This window comes from Palaemon carinicauda, chromosome 20, assembly GCF_036898095.1.
Source record: "Palaemon carinicauda isolate YSFRI2023 chromosome 20, ASM3689809v2, whole genome shotgun sequence".
Lineage (NCBI taxonomy): Eukaryota > Metazoa > Arthropoda > Malacostraca > Decapoda > Palaemonidae > Palaemon > Palaemon carinicauda.
In genome coordinates, this window is record NC_090744.1 from 23,751,190 (window position 1) to 23,769,464 (window position 18,275).

Sequence of the window (18,275 nt, forward strand, 5' to 3'; positions counted from 1 at the left end):
GAAAACTGCAATTGGACACCTTGTCCCAGTTGTCGTAGCCGATAACTTAGGCCGACGTGGTTGAAAGAAAAGGCGCTGGAGCCCTGCAGAGTCTGGAAGAAAGCGCCTTGGAGGAGTGAAACCGGAAGTCGATTTACTCCGCACAGCAGCTGTCTAAGTCTCTGTCCTTGGGCACAAACAAACTCTTCTCAAGGATGGAAGGGTGTCTGAGGTCGTCGACCTCCACAGATGAGACACCCGAAGGAAGCCCTCAGTCAGCGCGTCCAGATGGTACAACATCGAGCTTGTCCGCAAGTTAGATACTAACGACGAAAGGCCAAGGTGCCTGAGCTCGAGAGGAGGAAAGTACCCTTGATCTTCCTGTAGCTTCCTTGAACCAAACCTCGGGCCGTAACCGAGGAGGGAAAGAACCTGGTAAGCTCCCAGAGGAAGAGGTAAGCAGTCACCCCTTGTCCGATGGAGAAATCTCGAACGGAAAGCCCCCCCCCCCCCCCCCCCCCAAAAATCCTTCCAGGGAATGACGGGGAAGGGCTAACCCAGGTTCAGGAATAGAGGAGTGTTGTTCAGATCTCTCTTAAGTTTCTCCTATTCTGCAAGACCATGCTCTGTGTTTACGGGGTGAGACAGTGTTCTGGAAATACGCTCCAGAAGAACTCGCCAGGCTGGTCATGCTGCGAAAACCCCATTGGGAATCGTGGTCGCAATTGCCCTGGAGCTCGCGCGACGGGAATTCCTGGTGGTCGGCGGGCGATAACCCATAGACGAACAATGGATACTGCAAGAAATAAGCCGACATTTGTGCGAAGAAACACTGTAGGTTCGCGCGACGGAACATCATCCGTCTGTGCGATGGAAAAAAACTGTTGGTTCGCGCGTGGGCGAACATTGGAGAGCATGAGCGTAGACGTGCAGGCACGTGGGCGTGTGGGCGCGCGGGCGAGTGGTCGTGCGGTTGCACGGGCGAGCGGTCGCGCGGTTGCACGGGCGAGCGTTCGCGCGGTTGCACGGGCGAGCGTTCGCGCGGGCGAGCGGGCGAGCGGTCGCGCGGGCGAGCGGTCGCGCGGGCGAGTGGTCGTGCGGTCGCACGGGCGAGCGGTCGCGCGGTTGCACGGGCGAGCGTTCGCGCGGTTGCGCGGGCGAGCGTTCGCGCGGTTGCACGGGCGAGCGTTCGCGCGGTCGCGCGGGCGAGCGGTCGCGCGGGCGCGCAGGCGAGCGGTCGCGAGGGTGGGCAGGTGGATGAGAGCGAGTCCGAGGCGGCGAACGCAAGCGTTAGCGCGATGGCGAGGAAACGCGCTGCCGCGTGGGCGAGGAGGACTGCTGGCGATATGGATCAACAAGCGATCGGTGGTGAGCGCTAACTCACAGGTTGGCGATGGCGCGTTGTGATATGCCGACGCGATGGTCGAGCAGTATGCGCAGGTGAGCGATCGTGCGATGGCGAGCAGTATGCGAAGGTGAGCGATCGCGAGCAGTGATCAGCATGGGCAGGGTCGCGCGATGGTGGTCAGCATGCCAGGGTCTCGCGATGGCGATCAGCATGCGCAGGTTGGTGGTCGCGCGATGGCGAACAGCCTCTGCAGGTGGGCGATCGCGTGATGGCGATCAGCATACGCAGTTGAGGGTCGCGCGATGGTGATCAGCATGCGCAGGGTTGAGCGATGGTGATCAGCATCCGCAGGTGTGCGGTCGCGCGATGGCGATCAGCATCCGCAGTTGAGGGTCGTGCGATGGCGATCAGCATCCGCAGTTGAGGGTCGCGCGATGGCGATCAGCATCCGCAGGTGAGGGTCGCGCGATGGCGATCAGCATCCGCAGGTGAGGGTCGCGCGATGGCGATCAGCATCCGCCGTTGAGGGTCGCGCGATGGCGATCAGCATCCGCAGTTGAGGGTAGCGCGATGGTGATCAGCATCCGCAGTTGAGGGTCGCGCGATGGCGATCAGCATCCGCAGTTTGAGGGTCGCGCGATGGCGATCAGCATCCGCAGTTTGAGGGTCGCGCGATGGCGATCAGCATCCGCAGTTGAGGGTTGTGCGATGGCGATCAGCATCCGTAGTTGAGGGTCGCGCGATGGTGATCAGCATGCGCAGGTGAGCTAGTAGCTGGCGAACCATGTTCCTTCAGAAGTGTTGGAGAACGTTGGCGCGCCGGCTGTAACACACGTGGGCGATCCGGAGATCGCTGGCGGGCTGATGATCGCTGGCGAGCTGATGATCGCTGGCGAGCTGATGATCGCTGACGAGCAGAAGTCTACGCCTGGAAGCCTGCGCAAAGAAGAAGAGTCCTTGACCCCGACCTGAACCGAAGTTCTAGATCGCGAGGGCGAACGTGGGCGCACAGGGCGCGTAACAGGAACCAACAGGAACCGCAGGGAAGATCATCTTGAAAGCGCTGACGAACAGGAGAGCGCTGATGAGCAGAAGGGCGCGCAGGGAAACCCTGACACGCAAGGGAAGAACCCCAGTGGGGGCAACCCTTTGCCCCCAAGGGATCGTTGTCCGCCGGGAGACTGATGTCCGTCGGAAGACCGCTGTCCGTCGGGCAGACCGTTGTCCGTCGGGAAGACCGTTGCCCGTCGGAAGACGAGATCAGACTGCTGTCCATCTGCACCAAGGCGGAAGATCGAGAAAAAGGAGTTGTAGGCTGCAAACGGAGATCCAAAAAGGCGCCTCAAGCACCCTTATAGGGAGATGAGAGGCCCTTACGATGAGGCGGACGGTGGGCCTTACGGCGAGGGAGGCCAACAGCAACAGCAACAGAAGAAACCTCCGAAGAGGAGTCTCTATGAGTGTACTCTCTCGCGAACGAAAGAGAAACACTTCGTGGAAGAGACTGGTCAGCCAGTGACCTAAAAGGAGCAATCCTCCGAAGAGGAGCTCCTGCAGTTGCCCAGCCCCTTGAGCGAAACTGCAGGTGCGACCGCTCAGCACCAAGAGCGTAGTCGCACGGAAAAACTGGACAGGAAAAACTTCCCTCGGAAGGAAAGTTATCCGCCCAAGGAGGCAAGCCTCCTGACTGTTCTAAAATGAACTGGAGAGCTGTCCGTCGACACGGGAGTACTACCAGTAGAAGGAGACACGCCCCTGACGAAAATACAAGGGGGGAGGCAGCAACAGCCGAATCCCCAGGACTCCACCAGACAGCTCACACTGTTGCTATATTACAGAAACGAACTATATCGGTAACTGTAAAAAAATAAAACAAATAATATTAGTACACATTCATTCCCCCGGGAAGGCTCCGAAGAGGAATCCCGAGGAAAAGGAACAAGAATTACACAACAGGCACGTGCCCTCACAACCACTTACACTCGCGGAAGGAGAGCTGTAACCAAAACAGAATTATAACAATTATAATTATGTAACTATGTAATTATGTAATTTAAAAATGAATGAACACTAAAGAAAGAACGAAAACCCCGAAAGGAATCGTTCTAAACAAAAAACAACTACAATTAGATTCATAACTAATTGATACAAACGTACGGCGTAGCAACCCCCCACACGGAAAGGAAGCTAGGCTACAAGGGCGTAGTAACACGTAGTAAAAGGGTGAACGACCTCAAGAGAGAGAGAGAGAGAGAGAGAGAAAGACATAAGTCAAACTCGATCGCCACCCATAAAATACGCCGTGGTGGCCTAACTGCCGAGGCCTCCACGTAGATATCGTACACTACACACACACATCTGAAAAGGAAACTTACTTATTTCTATACTCAAATATATATACAAACATGAAAACATGTTTACATATATATTGAGTAAATGAAAAGTAAGCGATTAAGTAAAGACAAAACAGACAATGGCTGCCAAGCGAGGACCAAGACAGAGACGTCTGTCACAGTCCGAGCCAAAAGTGAAAGTGGGTATTCACCTGTGTGTGAGGGGGAGGAGGGGTAGCTAGCTACCACTCCCCTACCCCCCCCGCTAACTAGCGCGGGGGTAATACACCCTCGTTAAATTCTAATGGCTCGCCATTTCAGCTACGCTAAAAGTAATACCCTTTGTAAATAGCGTGGTTTGTATTTCGGTTACGGAACAAAGTTACTTTTGCAGTAGATATAATTTATACTATAGAATAATAAAATTATTATAAAGTATCAGTGTTGTGATGACATATTTTGTATGAATACTTTGGTTACTCATACATTTTGCCAAAATTCATGAACCAAGTTTCCTGACTTCAAAATACTGCAAGACTAAATTATAGATATTTTTTGAATTTTTAGGGGTTAATTGTCAACTGGGGGTTAGGGGAATTGCTAGATAGTAAGAAAAAGAAAATCCTTATCTAATGCTATCAGAAAAAGACCTGAGCTATAATTCTCTAAGATGATGTTTATTTAAACATAAAACTATTCAAAACATTAAAATAATTTCAGCTCTAAAGGTTTTTGGCAAACTCCTACTATGACTTTTCTATTCATGAAGATTGCATATAGCAATAAACACTAAACTGCTTTAATTTAAACTAAAACCATAGACTAAAATGTTCATAACTTTAATATGTTCATGGTTAGAATTAAAACAATTTCTTTCTTAGTACAAACAATATTCAATGATGGAGACTCACCAACGACTTGCTGGACTATGGGACCTTGATCTTCTTTTAACTACTTCTCTGTATCTCTGCGAAGACAGGGAATCTTTGTGTGAGGAATCCCACTGACGACCCGAGTGTTCGCGGGTGTATTCAGCAATATTACGTTCTCTGTTACGAGGTCCCTCGACTCCCCATCTGCCAGAGTTAGTCTGGAAAATAAAATCAAATATAAAAAGGAATCCACAAAAATTTTCTATTATCACACAAAGACCTTTCAAGTAAGATTCATGGTGGTTACTAGGTTATCAGGACAAGTAGAACGTTTTTTTTAAAACAAGTTTTATTTTAAACAAATCAGTTTTTGGTACTTTACAGTATATTATTTTGGCAGTTAGGGTGATCCTGAAATAAGAAGGGGCCCCAAATTTAGGGACATTTTCAGTTTTATCTCTTATCTAAAGTATAGGACAACTTAACCCTTTTACCCCCTAAAGACGTACTGGTACGTTTCACAAAACTTATCCCTTTACCCCCTTGGACGTACCGGTACGTCCTTGCAAAAAACTGCTATTTAAATTTTTTTTGCATATTTCTTATAATACTTCGCGCATTTTCCAAGAGAATGAGACCAAAATATACTGCAAAATGTGCTTGAAAAAAAATAACCCCTGGGGGTTAAGGGTTGGAAAGTTCCAAATAGCCTGGGGATAAAAGGGTTAAAACTACAAAACCCTCTGCACATAGAATGTTTTAAGAAATGGCATAAATACAGATAAAAGTTAATCTTATCTAAAATAGAAAGATAAAAAGCCAGAGATACCTAGACTTTCCATATCAAATACCACTAAAGGGTAAATCGCTAATATAACTTGGCATTTATTTACGAGCTTATGTACCTAACTTGCACAATAGAGAATAAAATAACTTCAATTAATTTAAATAGCAATCACTCTTTCAGCTGACAATTAAGTAATTCAGTATTTCAAAACAACGATACATTGGTTTAAAAAGCTGTAGACAAAAATATTTGTTTGTCTGTATACTTACTGGTTTTTGAGAAAGAGGTGATTTTGATCTTGACCTCGACTCATGTCGTGACCTAGTTTTCTGCTGAGACCTTGACCTCTGCCTGGATCTTGATCTCTGTCGAGAAGGTGAGCGTGATCTCGAGGGAGAATTAGATCGGGAACGAGAGCCAGATCGAGACCGAGAACCGACACTACTGGAATCTTCACCTTGAAGTCGGTGGCGTTTTTCTCGTTCTCTGTTGAAACAAAAATATTTGTAAACGTACAGCAATATTGACAATGTAATATTCATAATATGGGGAAGAATACTTTTAGTGTGATGTTTATGTTATTGATGTATAGAACTTCTAAACTCATAAAATAGAAAGAATAAAGTGATGAAAATACAAAAGGCTATTTGTGGTACTGTACTGTGGTTTACTAATTTTCATAAACTGGTAAAAAGATGGATTTTTCAAAGTTTCAGGTCAAATCTTCCATTAACCTATAAAAGTAGGTTATCTACAAACAGAAAAATAATATACATAAAGTATAAAGACTGACAAACTTGGTAAATATACATATAGTTTCATAACTGTACCAAGCTGAGGTATGTTTTCAATTCCTCTCAGTTATTGTTACATCTATAAAAATACACTAAATCTATAAATTTTTCATATGAATTTATTTTAAAAATTTCTCTATGACGAGGGGAGTGAAGAAAAACAAAAATCAGCCGCTAAAGTCTATCCTGATATGTAAGGGGGATTTACCTTGATATCAGTTCCACATGTTTGGGGAAGGAGATTACCTTGATGATGTCTTCCCCTGTGATGACTTGGATATTACTGTACTTGTAGTTATTGAAAGGAATGTTAGATTTGGTTTTGGATTTATGAATTTGGGCCATGTGGCTCAAGGTGGAACATGGAAGACCCTTCAATGCTGAGGGGCAACTGGGGAAAACTTAACAGTTATACTGTGAGGCTATGTTGAGAAGTTGGACAGTATGATGGAAGATAAGAAGCGCCAGAATATAGTAAGAATTGTGGCCTGCATTAGGGTTGCTGAAATGGCTTAGCGGAAGTGCACCCTGGGTTCTCTATCAGGATATTGTTCTGTATCTATGAACTATTCTATTTTATGCTTAGATATGTAATAGTTTTTTTGTGATGGTTATAGCACAGTGAGGTATTTCTTTACATAGGTTATAGGTTGTGAGAGCAAATGATGATGCACAAGCAATCTCAGAAGGGTTATGCTACAAACTGGGTTGGGTTAGGGAGCATCAGACATCAGTTCTAGGATTGTGAAGGAATAAGGCATTCCCATTTAATTTGGCCGGTTGGTAAACTTGGACTAAAGCCCTCTTTGATTTGTAAGTGTAAAATTCTATAAACAGCCTACACAAAATACATGTCTCATTACCTGCATACTCAGCACTTTACCATGTAGCATGGTCTATAATTGGTATACAGTGCTTGACATCACAAACATAATGGGCATGGTGCTGTGTCTTTTGACAGGCTGCTCACAGTATCCATGTAAGTACTCGCAACAATTTGCCATAATTTTGTCAATACTAATGGATAAGATCAAATTAGGACATAAGGACCTTTCCCTGATGCTTCATCATAACATTTTTACTATATTGATTAGGAAAGACAAATATTTGCAATTTCTTACTAAAGTGCGGGTTCAAATTTGTCTGTATTAAAGGTAGCCTTTTTCTCTGTGCACTAGGGTAGCCTATTATGCGACTCCCTTCTAAACTGACCATGTTTTCTCATGAGTCTGGTATGGTAGTGACACATGAATTATCTGCAAATACAGGTGAGCTCCACATTATCAATATCATTAATCTAGAGATAAAAGAGAATAGAACCAGGAAGTTTCTTGTGAAGCAACTGATATAACAGGATTTTTTGGGGGAAAAACTTTGTTAGATGATACTTCAAGCATTCAAGAGGTATAGGTTCCACCAGGACCAATAGAGTAAGCTGAATATATATTTGATGCGATAATAAATTCACCTATAACGTCTGTTTAAGGATGTAAATTTGGTAGCTTTAGGAGGCTCCTGGATGATTAAAATTGTACAAAATAATTTAGGGAGCGTATTTAAGCCTTCCCTCATGATATTAAAACAAAATAATATTGACAGTTCTTGGCAAATTATTTGTCATATTTACGAAATGAGAAATTTTTCTTCCTCAAACTGATTTTAATACAGTTTCTATCACAGTACTATCTAAACGAAATGACCACATACAGATTGTCTTCCTTATCCGGGGAGGTTACATTCAAGCCCATCCTCTGATAAGGAATTCCTTGAATAATAGACCATAATCTCTAGGGATAAAAACTTTTTGTAGTGCTTGTAAATACACCCTACAGCACTGTAAATTTACTTTGAATTTATAAATATAAAACGACTACAGCCCTGGAATGTACATTAACAATCTTTCCCTCAACTTACCAACAGTCAACATTAAACATACTGTATATGAATTCTAGAATACATCTTTCTCCTACCTAGCATTAAGAAAATCAAAGTATATCATTTAGTGCTGAATTTCCAACATAAAACTATCCAGTATATTAATATCAAAATTGAAACCTATCAATAACATATACTATCAGTTTAAAAACCCACAGGTAAGTTAATTATTTACTGCCAAGGATTTTGTTTCAAATAAAGCTCTAATATGGAATATGCTCAAAACTACCACAAATTATTTGCAATGGACCCTAAAAATTCAGGTTAACTTTATAACCAGTCTTTTCACTTGGTTGGAAGGAAGCTCTTCCATGGGGCACGTACAGGGAGGACAGACTGACCGACGCCTGCAAACTCATTGAATTAGGCACAACCTGTACCACACAGTATCAAGACAATACCAATGAAAATTCTCAAAAGGGCTCTACATCAGTGGTTCCCAACCTTTTTTTCTGTCATTTTCCCCCTGCACCCATTTCAACCATCCAGATTTCCCCCTTCATGCCCCGCCCAGCCCTCAAGCCCACTCGCCTGCCTCAGAAATGGGTATGACACTCCAATTTTCCCCTTGAATATCATGTCTGTGAGAACTGATATGATCATATCACAATTGAATGGCTAACAACAAATTGCCGCACGTACTATGAGGACATTTTCCGCTTGTTTTAGTTAGTAGGCAGTGTAATTATTTCCCCCCTGGAAGCTTCAAATTTACCCCCAGGGGGAAATTTCCCCCAGATTGGGAACCACTGCTCTACATTCATGCAGTATATGTTTATGGAACATAGGATCATACAAAAATAAATAGCAAAATATTGTAACAGTATTCTACATGAAAAAAGGTAATGTTTTGGAATTAAGTCAATTATTATTATCCATTATAAGTTTCAATAGTTTTCTTTTGAAATACTGTAATTTTTGGTTATAAAACAAGGGGGGGGGGGGTGTAGTTGGAATTTTTTAAAATGTCTCAAAATCAGATCTCTTATTTGCCAGTGTAAAATTGTATTTCTTTACAGACAGCTCTTTTAAAGATATTGGATGATAAAACTATATATCCTAATCTCTACTCACCATGTTTTTTCAGTGAAGAAGTGATTTTCTCCATATAAATTTTTCAAAATGGTATCAAATAGTCAACTGTAAAGAGGCGAATCCGCAGATAAGGATGGCGGACTGTACTACTGATTTCTAGTATCCAAAAACCATGACTAAAATTAAATCTTTAAAATCTACCTTGAAAGATTAGCTGAATTCTTACTAAAAATAATTAAGTAAATAATTTAATAGGATAAACTCACCTTCGACGCAATCTGATGGCCATTTCTCTCAATTCCTCTTCTCTATCTTGACGCTCCTGTTCGGCTTTTTCTGCACGTTCTCTTTCAAGACGCTTATCCGCCTTGACTGTGGGTTGTGTCATGTTCATAATAAATTGTGAAATAAGATATTTCAAATATCACCTTGCGTAAACTATTTGAGCAAAACAGATGAAATTATTAAAGAAAATCTAAACCTATTCTTCCATTTTTATTAAATATGAAAAAATCTTTAACTATATAACCTGAACTTACTAAATGAGAAAAAACAACTAAAATAATTTCTGCAACATATACCTAAATTACTTCCTAGCCTAAGAATGTAAATTTTGAAAAGCACTAATAATGAACATTTTATTAGTGAGTGAAAATGAGAGAATATACTTTTAATTCATAATCAAAATGAAATGCTGTAATATACAAGAATGGTACAAAAAGAGATTAGAATAACATGAGTAAAGTATAAGTTGGTAAAAGAGAAATAGAAATTTAAATTCTCCCTGAAGATTTAAAAAAAAAAAAAAAACCATCACATACACCACAATACCCTAGCAGGCTAAATATACTAAATTGTTGACATAAAACAAAACTATGGTAGCGTGTCCCATGTATCAACATCAATAACATACATACCACGTACTCTTTTAGCAAGCTTCCCAACACACACATACTATCTCCTATTTTTTGAGGTCCTATTAATTTTGCTCCCTTCAAAACCTTTCCACTTATTTTTACACACATCAGCAACTTAATTTCATTATTGAGACCCTTCCTCAGTCCATATTTGATGTGCAATCTAGGATCAAAAAGGAAAATTCAACTTGATGTGACTGAGATACCTTCAGACATTTATCCTCAACAAGATGTAAAAAACATCAGCTATTCACTCCTGAACAGCGAGTTAATTTGTCACTATTTTTATTCCTATTGTTAATTATTTTGTACTCCCATTTTTATGTTAGGGGTTACAATTTTCAGTTTATAAAACATAAAAATCTTTAAAAATTAGTGTATATAAGTATTTTTGGACATGTGGAATGGGTCAAGTGGTCTTCCTGTATTTCTTATGGGAAAGTGTTTCAGATTGAGCTTGCTCCTGGAAAGGATTATGCTCGTATACCAAGATACCACTGAAATTCTAACAAGACAAAAATCAGCGGGAAAGGATAGGAAACCAAGGAAAAGGTCCCAGATGAAGCCCAGACTACATGGAAACCCAAACAGAAAGAGACCAAGACAAAACAGGAGCAAATGTTCATTCCACACCTGTCCCCAAAAAGGGAAAACCTGGTGTAAAATCGTAGATGATGAGAAATATATAAAAAATCTACATGTGTGGAGAATTCTGAACAACAACGAAATTGGTATACATTAAAACCCCAAATAAGATCTATAAAATACACATGACTCGTACATAACAACAAGCACTTTCATCTCCGAGACATATAATACACCTAGAACCTCTGACTTATGTTTCACTCACGACTGTAATCTGATTACAGACCATATCTTTTAAATGTCATGCACTCTAACTTATAGATGGCTAAATTAATATATTCAGCTGCATACTTCCAACGATAAAATAAACCACTGCAGACTATTTTGCATTTTGTTGAATAAGTTGTAAATTATTAATAGGATAGAGTAATTGGTAATAACAGAGCAATTTGTCAATTTTGCTGAAAACCCCTGTGAAATTGATGGAATTTTAGTCAAACAGAACTGATAAATAAATAACAAAAATTATGGTTAGCAATGGTTGATCTACTGGGGACCAATATAATCCATTAAGTTCACTATGTCACACACAAAAACCTTAGGCAAATCCAAAACTACCAATGAGCATTACAATAAATCAGTAATAACTATGCTAAGTTTCAAGGAAGTCATAAACATAAAACAGTAACATCTACTTTAAATGTTTAAATTTTGTTTGGGTTACCCCATTAGTCCTGCAGCATTTGACCAGCAGACCATGTAAAAATTCTGAAAAGCATACCTTGTATGACATTTATAACATGAAATGAGAGAATATATACTACATTGTACTTATAAATAGGAGTGTTAAAATCCACTCACACTGCTTTCTGAGAAGAGCTTGCATCTTCTTTTTTAATCTTTCTTGGGGCGTCAATTTGGCTGCAGCCTGCAACAAAAAGTCAGCTTAGAAGAAACCTTTTAAGATAAGTCTTAATTAAAACCTGAATATCCTTTGCACCTGACTGCTAATAAAAAAATAAGTGATAAAAAAAAAAAGAGGGGCAAAACCTTCCAGCATATTCCTATGCAGAAACATGAAATCTAGGTTAACGACTCTTTTACCTTGTGAGGGAAACGTTCGAGAAGTATGTATTCTTTACAATAAATTAACTACTGAACAATTCACATCAGTCTCACACAGGTTTAAATTTAGAGTATGATTACTGTGCACTATTGGCAGTCATTAAACACTTATTTTCGATGTAAAAATTAGATAGATTTATCACATAAGAGGGTACCAATTACATTGCATCTTGTGTGGGCAACTGTTAACGGTGCAGAAGGTTCTTTGAAGCTTCTGTCCAAGCCCAAATATATTTCCTTCTGCCTTTTTATTTTCTTACATTACCTTTTGTTTCTTCTCACCTAGTTGAGCAACTTCTTCCCTTTAAATTTGCCTTTATTCAAATCACACCCCTTATTCATTTGCAAAGGTGGGTCCAAATACTTTTACAATAGCTGGATGCCAGTCCTGATAGGGTATTTGTTGACTTTGTAAAAAAGTTATAAAAATAAAAGGACAGGTTCAAAAATTGAATCAGTCCCTACCGATCCAAGACATGAAGCACTTCGGAAAATTTATCCCAAGATTTATTACCTTTAATTAACCTCGTTCCCAGCGACATTACTGTACACCTGGAGTGCACTGCGCAGCACAATAATTATCATAGGTGGAATTGCGAATAAAATCTTGTTTAAAGGACCACATTTGGCCATTCAAACATATGATTCAATACTTTATTTATTACCAACAACCCACATTTAATTATGATATTTAACCTGCCCCTACACTTTTTATATCTTAAATGAAAAATTTGGACCGCAACCTTGCTAATTTCTAAGTGTCTTCAAAAACTTTTGTCTTCACATATCCAATACTAACCCATCCTCCACAGTAATCTGGCTAGTATAGCTAGTCTTTACCTACCACCTAGATAGGATGATTCTAGTTACATGGTACTTAAAACCATAGAACAGACAGGGGGTACAAAAAAAGAATATTCAACTGCAAAGAATGGCAGCAAAATAAATACTGGTCCTAGAGCCAATCCAATACATCACTTACATTTAACAATTATATGGTACACTTAAAAAGTTATAAATTTTCATCATACATACCTGAGTAGTTTCTAGTAATACTAAGGCCTTTTTAAAAGCAAACAGTGCCTTATGGGATGCATAATGCAATGTAACTGTGTACAGCAGAAAACTGTCACCTCTGTGAGACTTTACCCGTAAAACTTCAACACTGCATTTTATCAATTTGATTACGAATCTTCTAGATGACCACATAAAAGCACAGTAACTTCAAATTACTCATTATACAGTCCTTTAATGGCATTTTTGAAGATCTAAAGATATTTAATGCAAAACTTCATGCACAAGTGACCCTTATAAGGATATAAATGACCTCAAAGCGAATATCAAACTTCTCTCACCACCTATAAATTCTATAATTAAAAATATCAGATTCCCAAAACAGAAAACTAGAAAAAAATTTTTACCTACATCATCTTGTTTATAGAAAAACAGTGAGGCAGTTAATTATCATTTATACTCAACACCAAAATAGCCCTAAAATCTGAAAGAACTTGGCCTTTAACCTTTTTCAAGTTCCTTTCTCCCGCACTACAAAAACCAATTTTTTTAAACCTTAACAACAAAAACACAGAGATCTTTTACCATTACAGTATACTGTTAAGTAGAATGACTTTCACTGCAGTATCACAAACAAAAAGTATCCAATAAATGATTTCCATACTCAGAATCAAAATCTTGTTCAAATAACAAACCTCATTTCTAGTACAATCTTACTAGACAAAACCTGCCTGAAAACCCATTGCCAATTAATGAATAGGTATTTCCTTTTTCAACATTCACCACTGAAGCAAATGCAAAAAAATGAGGCTTGTAAGAACCTGGAACAAAACTGTTAAAAGCTTAAAAACTACTTATTTTGCATATTTATCACTAAATTTTTCAAATACCATGCAAGGAATGTTCAAATTATAAAGCATGCTGATGTATTCATGAATTTTAAAAGGGATAAGCAGCCCCATGTTAAGATCACCAAGCATGTAAAGACAACTTTGTGAAAGTTTGGCCTTCCCAATAAAAAGAAATAAATGTGAGAGACTAGGACTAATTAACATAGACAACAAAAACAGGTTCTTACTGACTTTGGCGGCAGAGGACCCATTACCCACAGTTGATGAGGCCACCCTGTAAATAATGCACACATTATTATTTGTTAAGACTCGGTTGACTTGCATGAAGTATAGTCCATTTCTTTTATCGAGGCATATTTGCACCGACTCGCAGGGGTGCCTTTTAGCTCGGAAAAGTTTCCTGATCGCTGATTGGTTAGAATTATCTTGTCCAACCAATCAGCGATCAGGAAACTTTTCCCAGCTAAAAGGGCACCCCTACGAGTCGGTGCAAATATGTCTCGATAAAAGAAATTGACTATAGTTGTTCTCTAATGAGAAGCAACAACTGCTGCAAGACGTAATTTGAAAGAATTAGTCAGCAAGGTAACAAAAGACTAAATAAAACGGACAGAGTACGACAGATGGAACCAACTGTACTCTGCAAAGTACCTTCACTGCATTCCATAGTGTACTGTACAAGGCAAAATGTAGGGAGTATTTTTTATGGAATACAAATAACACTTAAAATTAGTTGGTTTCCCTTTGCCAGAAACTGCATTGCAATATGTGTCTTACTTTTCATTTATATTATAGTCCCTCCCAGCTTAGCTGTCCCACTTCAACATTGTCTTCCCATAATTTTTAATTCCACAAATCCTGTGGAAATTTGACTTGCTTGTCTCATGAAACTAAATAAATATATGCATCACTGTAAAATCAAATACTGTAAAATGTGCAAAAAAAAACTCACATATTGTTAGATTTGACACCGGCACTGTTTTGTGGTTGTGTTGCATTTGTACTTGAAGCTTTAGAGTCTTCTGTCTCTGATTCAGAGGCAGTTTCTGAGTGGCTCTCTGTACCACGTCGTCCATAATAACGACGGCATGGCGGAGAAGGCAGTTTCACAGGGGGGTCTGGAGAGACCCTGAGACCAATACGAGGTGCTGTAGTTACAGCAGTACTGTTATTGCCCTGTCATAGGAATAGTAAATTAATCACAACTCTTTTTAACGGTAACTGTCAAATGGTATAACAGTATAAAAATTCATCCAAATCAAAGGAGAAACCAACACATTACGATTTGATACATCCAAATCAAAGGAAAAACCAATACATTACGATTTGATAACTAAGTGAAATAAATATAAACCAACATACACTAAAACTATGTAATGAATTAAACAACTTGATCAACAAAGGAGTATTTGCACCTTAGATGAACAGTAGAAATTCCTGACAGCTGAGCAATTACAGATCTGCTATTTGCATTACATTTTTTCTCAGAAAATACAGCATAAATATGATTAAGTCATTAACACTGCTTTAGTGACCATTATAGAATTCTACAGACATTTAAAACTTCTACAGATATTTTTCCTTTAATTTCAACATCTTTTTAAATATTTCCCATTTGTTAGCTAAAACACATAATGAGTACTGTATGACTTGGTCAAAACCCATAAGCCTCTCAAACTAAGATCATACAAGTTTGTTTGCTTTTTACGAAACATATGAGAATACAAGTTTGATGTGTTTGTAATCATCTCATCCATATTTCCTTTGAATACAGCTAAATGACAAAAGAATAAGATCTAAAATGTGAGTAACTATTGATGCAAAACCACAAAATATAAAATAATTCATTAGAACCCTTCCAACACACATGTATAAAGAATGTGTTAAGAAATGACAAATATGAACTTTTCTCTCTTATATTGATTGAGAGATCAAAAGGAAATCAATTTGGAAATCCTCCTAATTCAATTCATCAATTTTCTAATTTGGTGTAAATCCCAAAACTTTATGAATAAAAACATCTATATTTCAAATTCAAGAGTGAGAAAAAATATAATAATTTTGAAAGTAATTTGTATTTTTCCTAGCATACAAACCTGAAGCTATTTATAGGGATATTACTTTCATAGTAGCTGAAAGACGAGCCATGATCATTTTTAGTGAGGGATGACTACCCATTCCGCTAATTAGCGGGTAGGGGTGGGGTAGACTGGCTACCCAGCTCACTCACACCTCTCGGCTGAGTAACCACTTTGCTTTAAGGCAGGACTTCTCGGGGGACAGGGTGGAGGGCCAATTTGTGTAAATAGCTTCAGGTTTGTATGCTAGGTAAAATACAAATTACTTCCAAATTTGTTATTTGTTCTGGTGCAAATACAAACCCTCCGCTATTGATAAGGGTGAATTACTCTTAAGAGGGAGGAAGTCCTCACCAACGGGCCCTGGTCATGACCCAGGGTTCTCTCTATTTCGATCTGTGATCGATTGTAGAAAGAACCCTACCCTCGCTAAATTAAAATGCCGATATGAGGTAATGCACTAATAGCAGCCTGCAGAAACTTGTGTGTGAGTGAAACTAGCAGTGTGGATCGTCTTTAACATAAGAACTCGAGTACAAGACCTAAAGTTCTTAAGAATTACCCAATACCCTCCCTCAACGAGGTACTGGGGATGTAACAAAGTATTATTCTGTACTTCGGAGCTACAAGGGAAATGAGTCTTACCTGCAGCGAGGTGATGTCAGCTATGCTGAGGCTTGCGGAGCTGTTTTCCCCAGAGGGGAGAAGGTGAAAGGAAGAAAGGAACCAGTCATTCTTACTCCTTCACCCCAGATTAACCTGCGTCACATCAGCCCTCAACCCTCTACTACTTGTCCATCAAGGAGCTTGAAGTGTTTAGTCCATTTGTTGTGCGACAACCACAGGACCAATGGAAAAGGTCTCCATGTTCCTGTGTGTTACGTCCTTGCAGGTAGTGGGCAGTGAAGGTCGATTGACGCTTCCACACGCACACTTGCAGTTTCTTGAACGCCAGGGACGTAGTAATGCCACCGACGTCATGAGCTCTGAGTCATAGGATGGAGGAGGGTCTGGATTGAGAGAAAACTCAATTGCCTTCCAATCCAGGGGGGAAAGGAAATCTTTGTGACTCTCCTCTTGACCTTCCACGTGCTGGTCAACAGAGTTGACACACGGGCGCGAGCTGCTGTCGCTCTCTTAAGGTAACGCCACAGACTCCTCACAGGGCAAAACTCCAGTTGGATTGGGTCTTCGGAAGGAGAGCCCAGAGGCTCAGTGTAACCAGTGTAGCGAGATCCCGAAGGGTCAGCGCAACGGGAAACTGAGGTTTCCCTGCTACGAGAGCCTGAGGACTCAACGTGATGAGAGGTACGAGAACCAGAGGGCTCAACGAGACAATAGGCACGAGAGCCAGAGGACTCAGCGTAACCAAGGTTGCGAGATCCTGAAGGGTCAACGCAACGGGAAACCGAAGATTCCCTGCCACAAGAGCCTAAGGGCTCAACGTGACATGAGTCCGAGGACTGTCATGAGAGTAGAACTCAGCACGACGAGGGTCATGAGAACCGACAGGTTCAGCGCGACCGCGCAAACCCAAAGGATTTGCATGACGAGGAGGAGAAGACTCCCAGTTACGAGAACCCGAAGGTTCAGCGTAGCGTCCGGCACGAGAGATCACAGGCTTACCGTAACCGGGATTTCCTAACCCCGAAAGATCAGGGCAACAGGAAACCGAGGTTTCTCTGCCACGAGAGACCGAGGGCTCAACGAACCAGTGTTGAGAGACCCAAGGGTTAGGGCAACGGCAAACCAAGGTTTCCCTGTCACGAGCCCGAAGGATCAACGTGACAAGAGGCACAAGAGCCCGAGGGCTCAGCGTAACCAGGGTTGCGATAGCCCAAAGGATCAACAAAACAGGAAACCAAGGTTTCCCCGTCATGAGAACCCGAAGCATCAACGTGACGAGAGACATGAGAGCCTGGGGGCTCAATGTAACCAGGGTTACGAGACCCCGAAGGAATAACATAACAGGAGACCAAGATCTCCCTGTCACGAGAACCCGAAGGTTCAGCATGACTGATGGCACAAGAGTCAGAAGGCTCAACATAACCATCGTTACAAGAGCCCGAAGGCTCAACATAACCATCGTTACAAGAGCCCGAAGGCTCAACGTAACTGGAATCCGAAGTTTCAGCGCGACGGAGACCTGAAGGACTCCCATAGGTTCCCGATCACGACAGCTCAAAGGATGATCGTCACGAGATCCTGAAGGGTTAATGTGAGGAGAAACAGCAGGTTCAAAGGGATGACTCCTCACAGCCCTAGGAGGAGAACGTCCAAAATGGAGAGGTCACAAACTCTTCCACCCTACGAGCCTCCGGAGAGGAACGTAAAGCTGACTCTGCCCGAGGGAGAGACTGCTTCAACTCGAGAGCTATCTCCCCCGAAGGGAAGGTTTGTTCTCCTGAAGAACATCGCTAAGGCAAGGTACTACCTCCGTGCCTGGAGGAGAACAGTAAGCATACAGGGACCGCAATGACCCGTGGCGGTCTTCTTTCGGGAACGAGAGACGTGTTCCCACGAAGGGAAACCTGCCTCGGAATGTGCTCTGCCATTACCCCTGGTGGATCAGCAACTTCCTCAGCGTCGGATACAGACTCGAGGTCTGACCGACAGGCTGTA

The 18,275-nt window shown here is 41.2% G+C and overlaps 1 protein-coding gene across 1 annotated transcript in view; it reads right to left on the bottom strand.

Annotated features, from left to right (window-relative positions):
- Positions 1 to 18,275, bottom strand: part of LOC137660210 (CLK4-associating serine/arginine rich protein-like) — a 77,774-nt gene that overhangs the window by 22,607 nt on the left and 36,892 nt on the right. Inside the window, 6 exon segments of the mRNA XM_068394924.1 lie at positions 4,572 to 4,750; positions 5,589 to 5,805; positions 9,350 to 9,455; positions 11,447 to 11,513; positions 13,807 to 13,849; positions 14,528 to 14,751. Coding sequence (XP_068251025.1) covers positions 4,572 to 4,750; positions 5,589 to 5,805; positions 9,350 to 9,455; positions 11,447 to 11,513; positions 13,807 to 13,849; positions 14,528 to 14,751 — 836 coding nt within the window.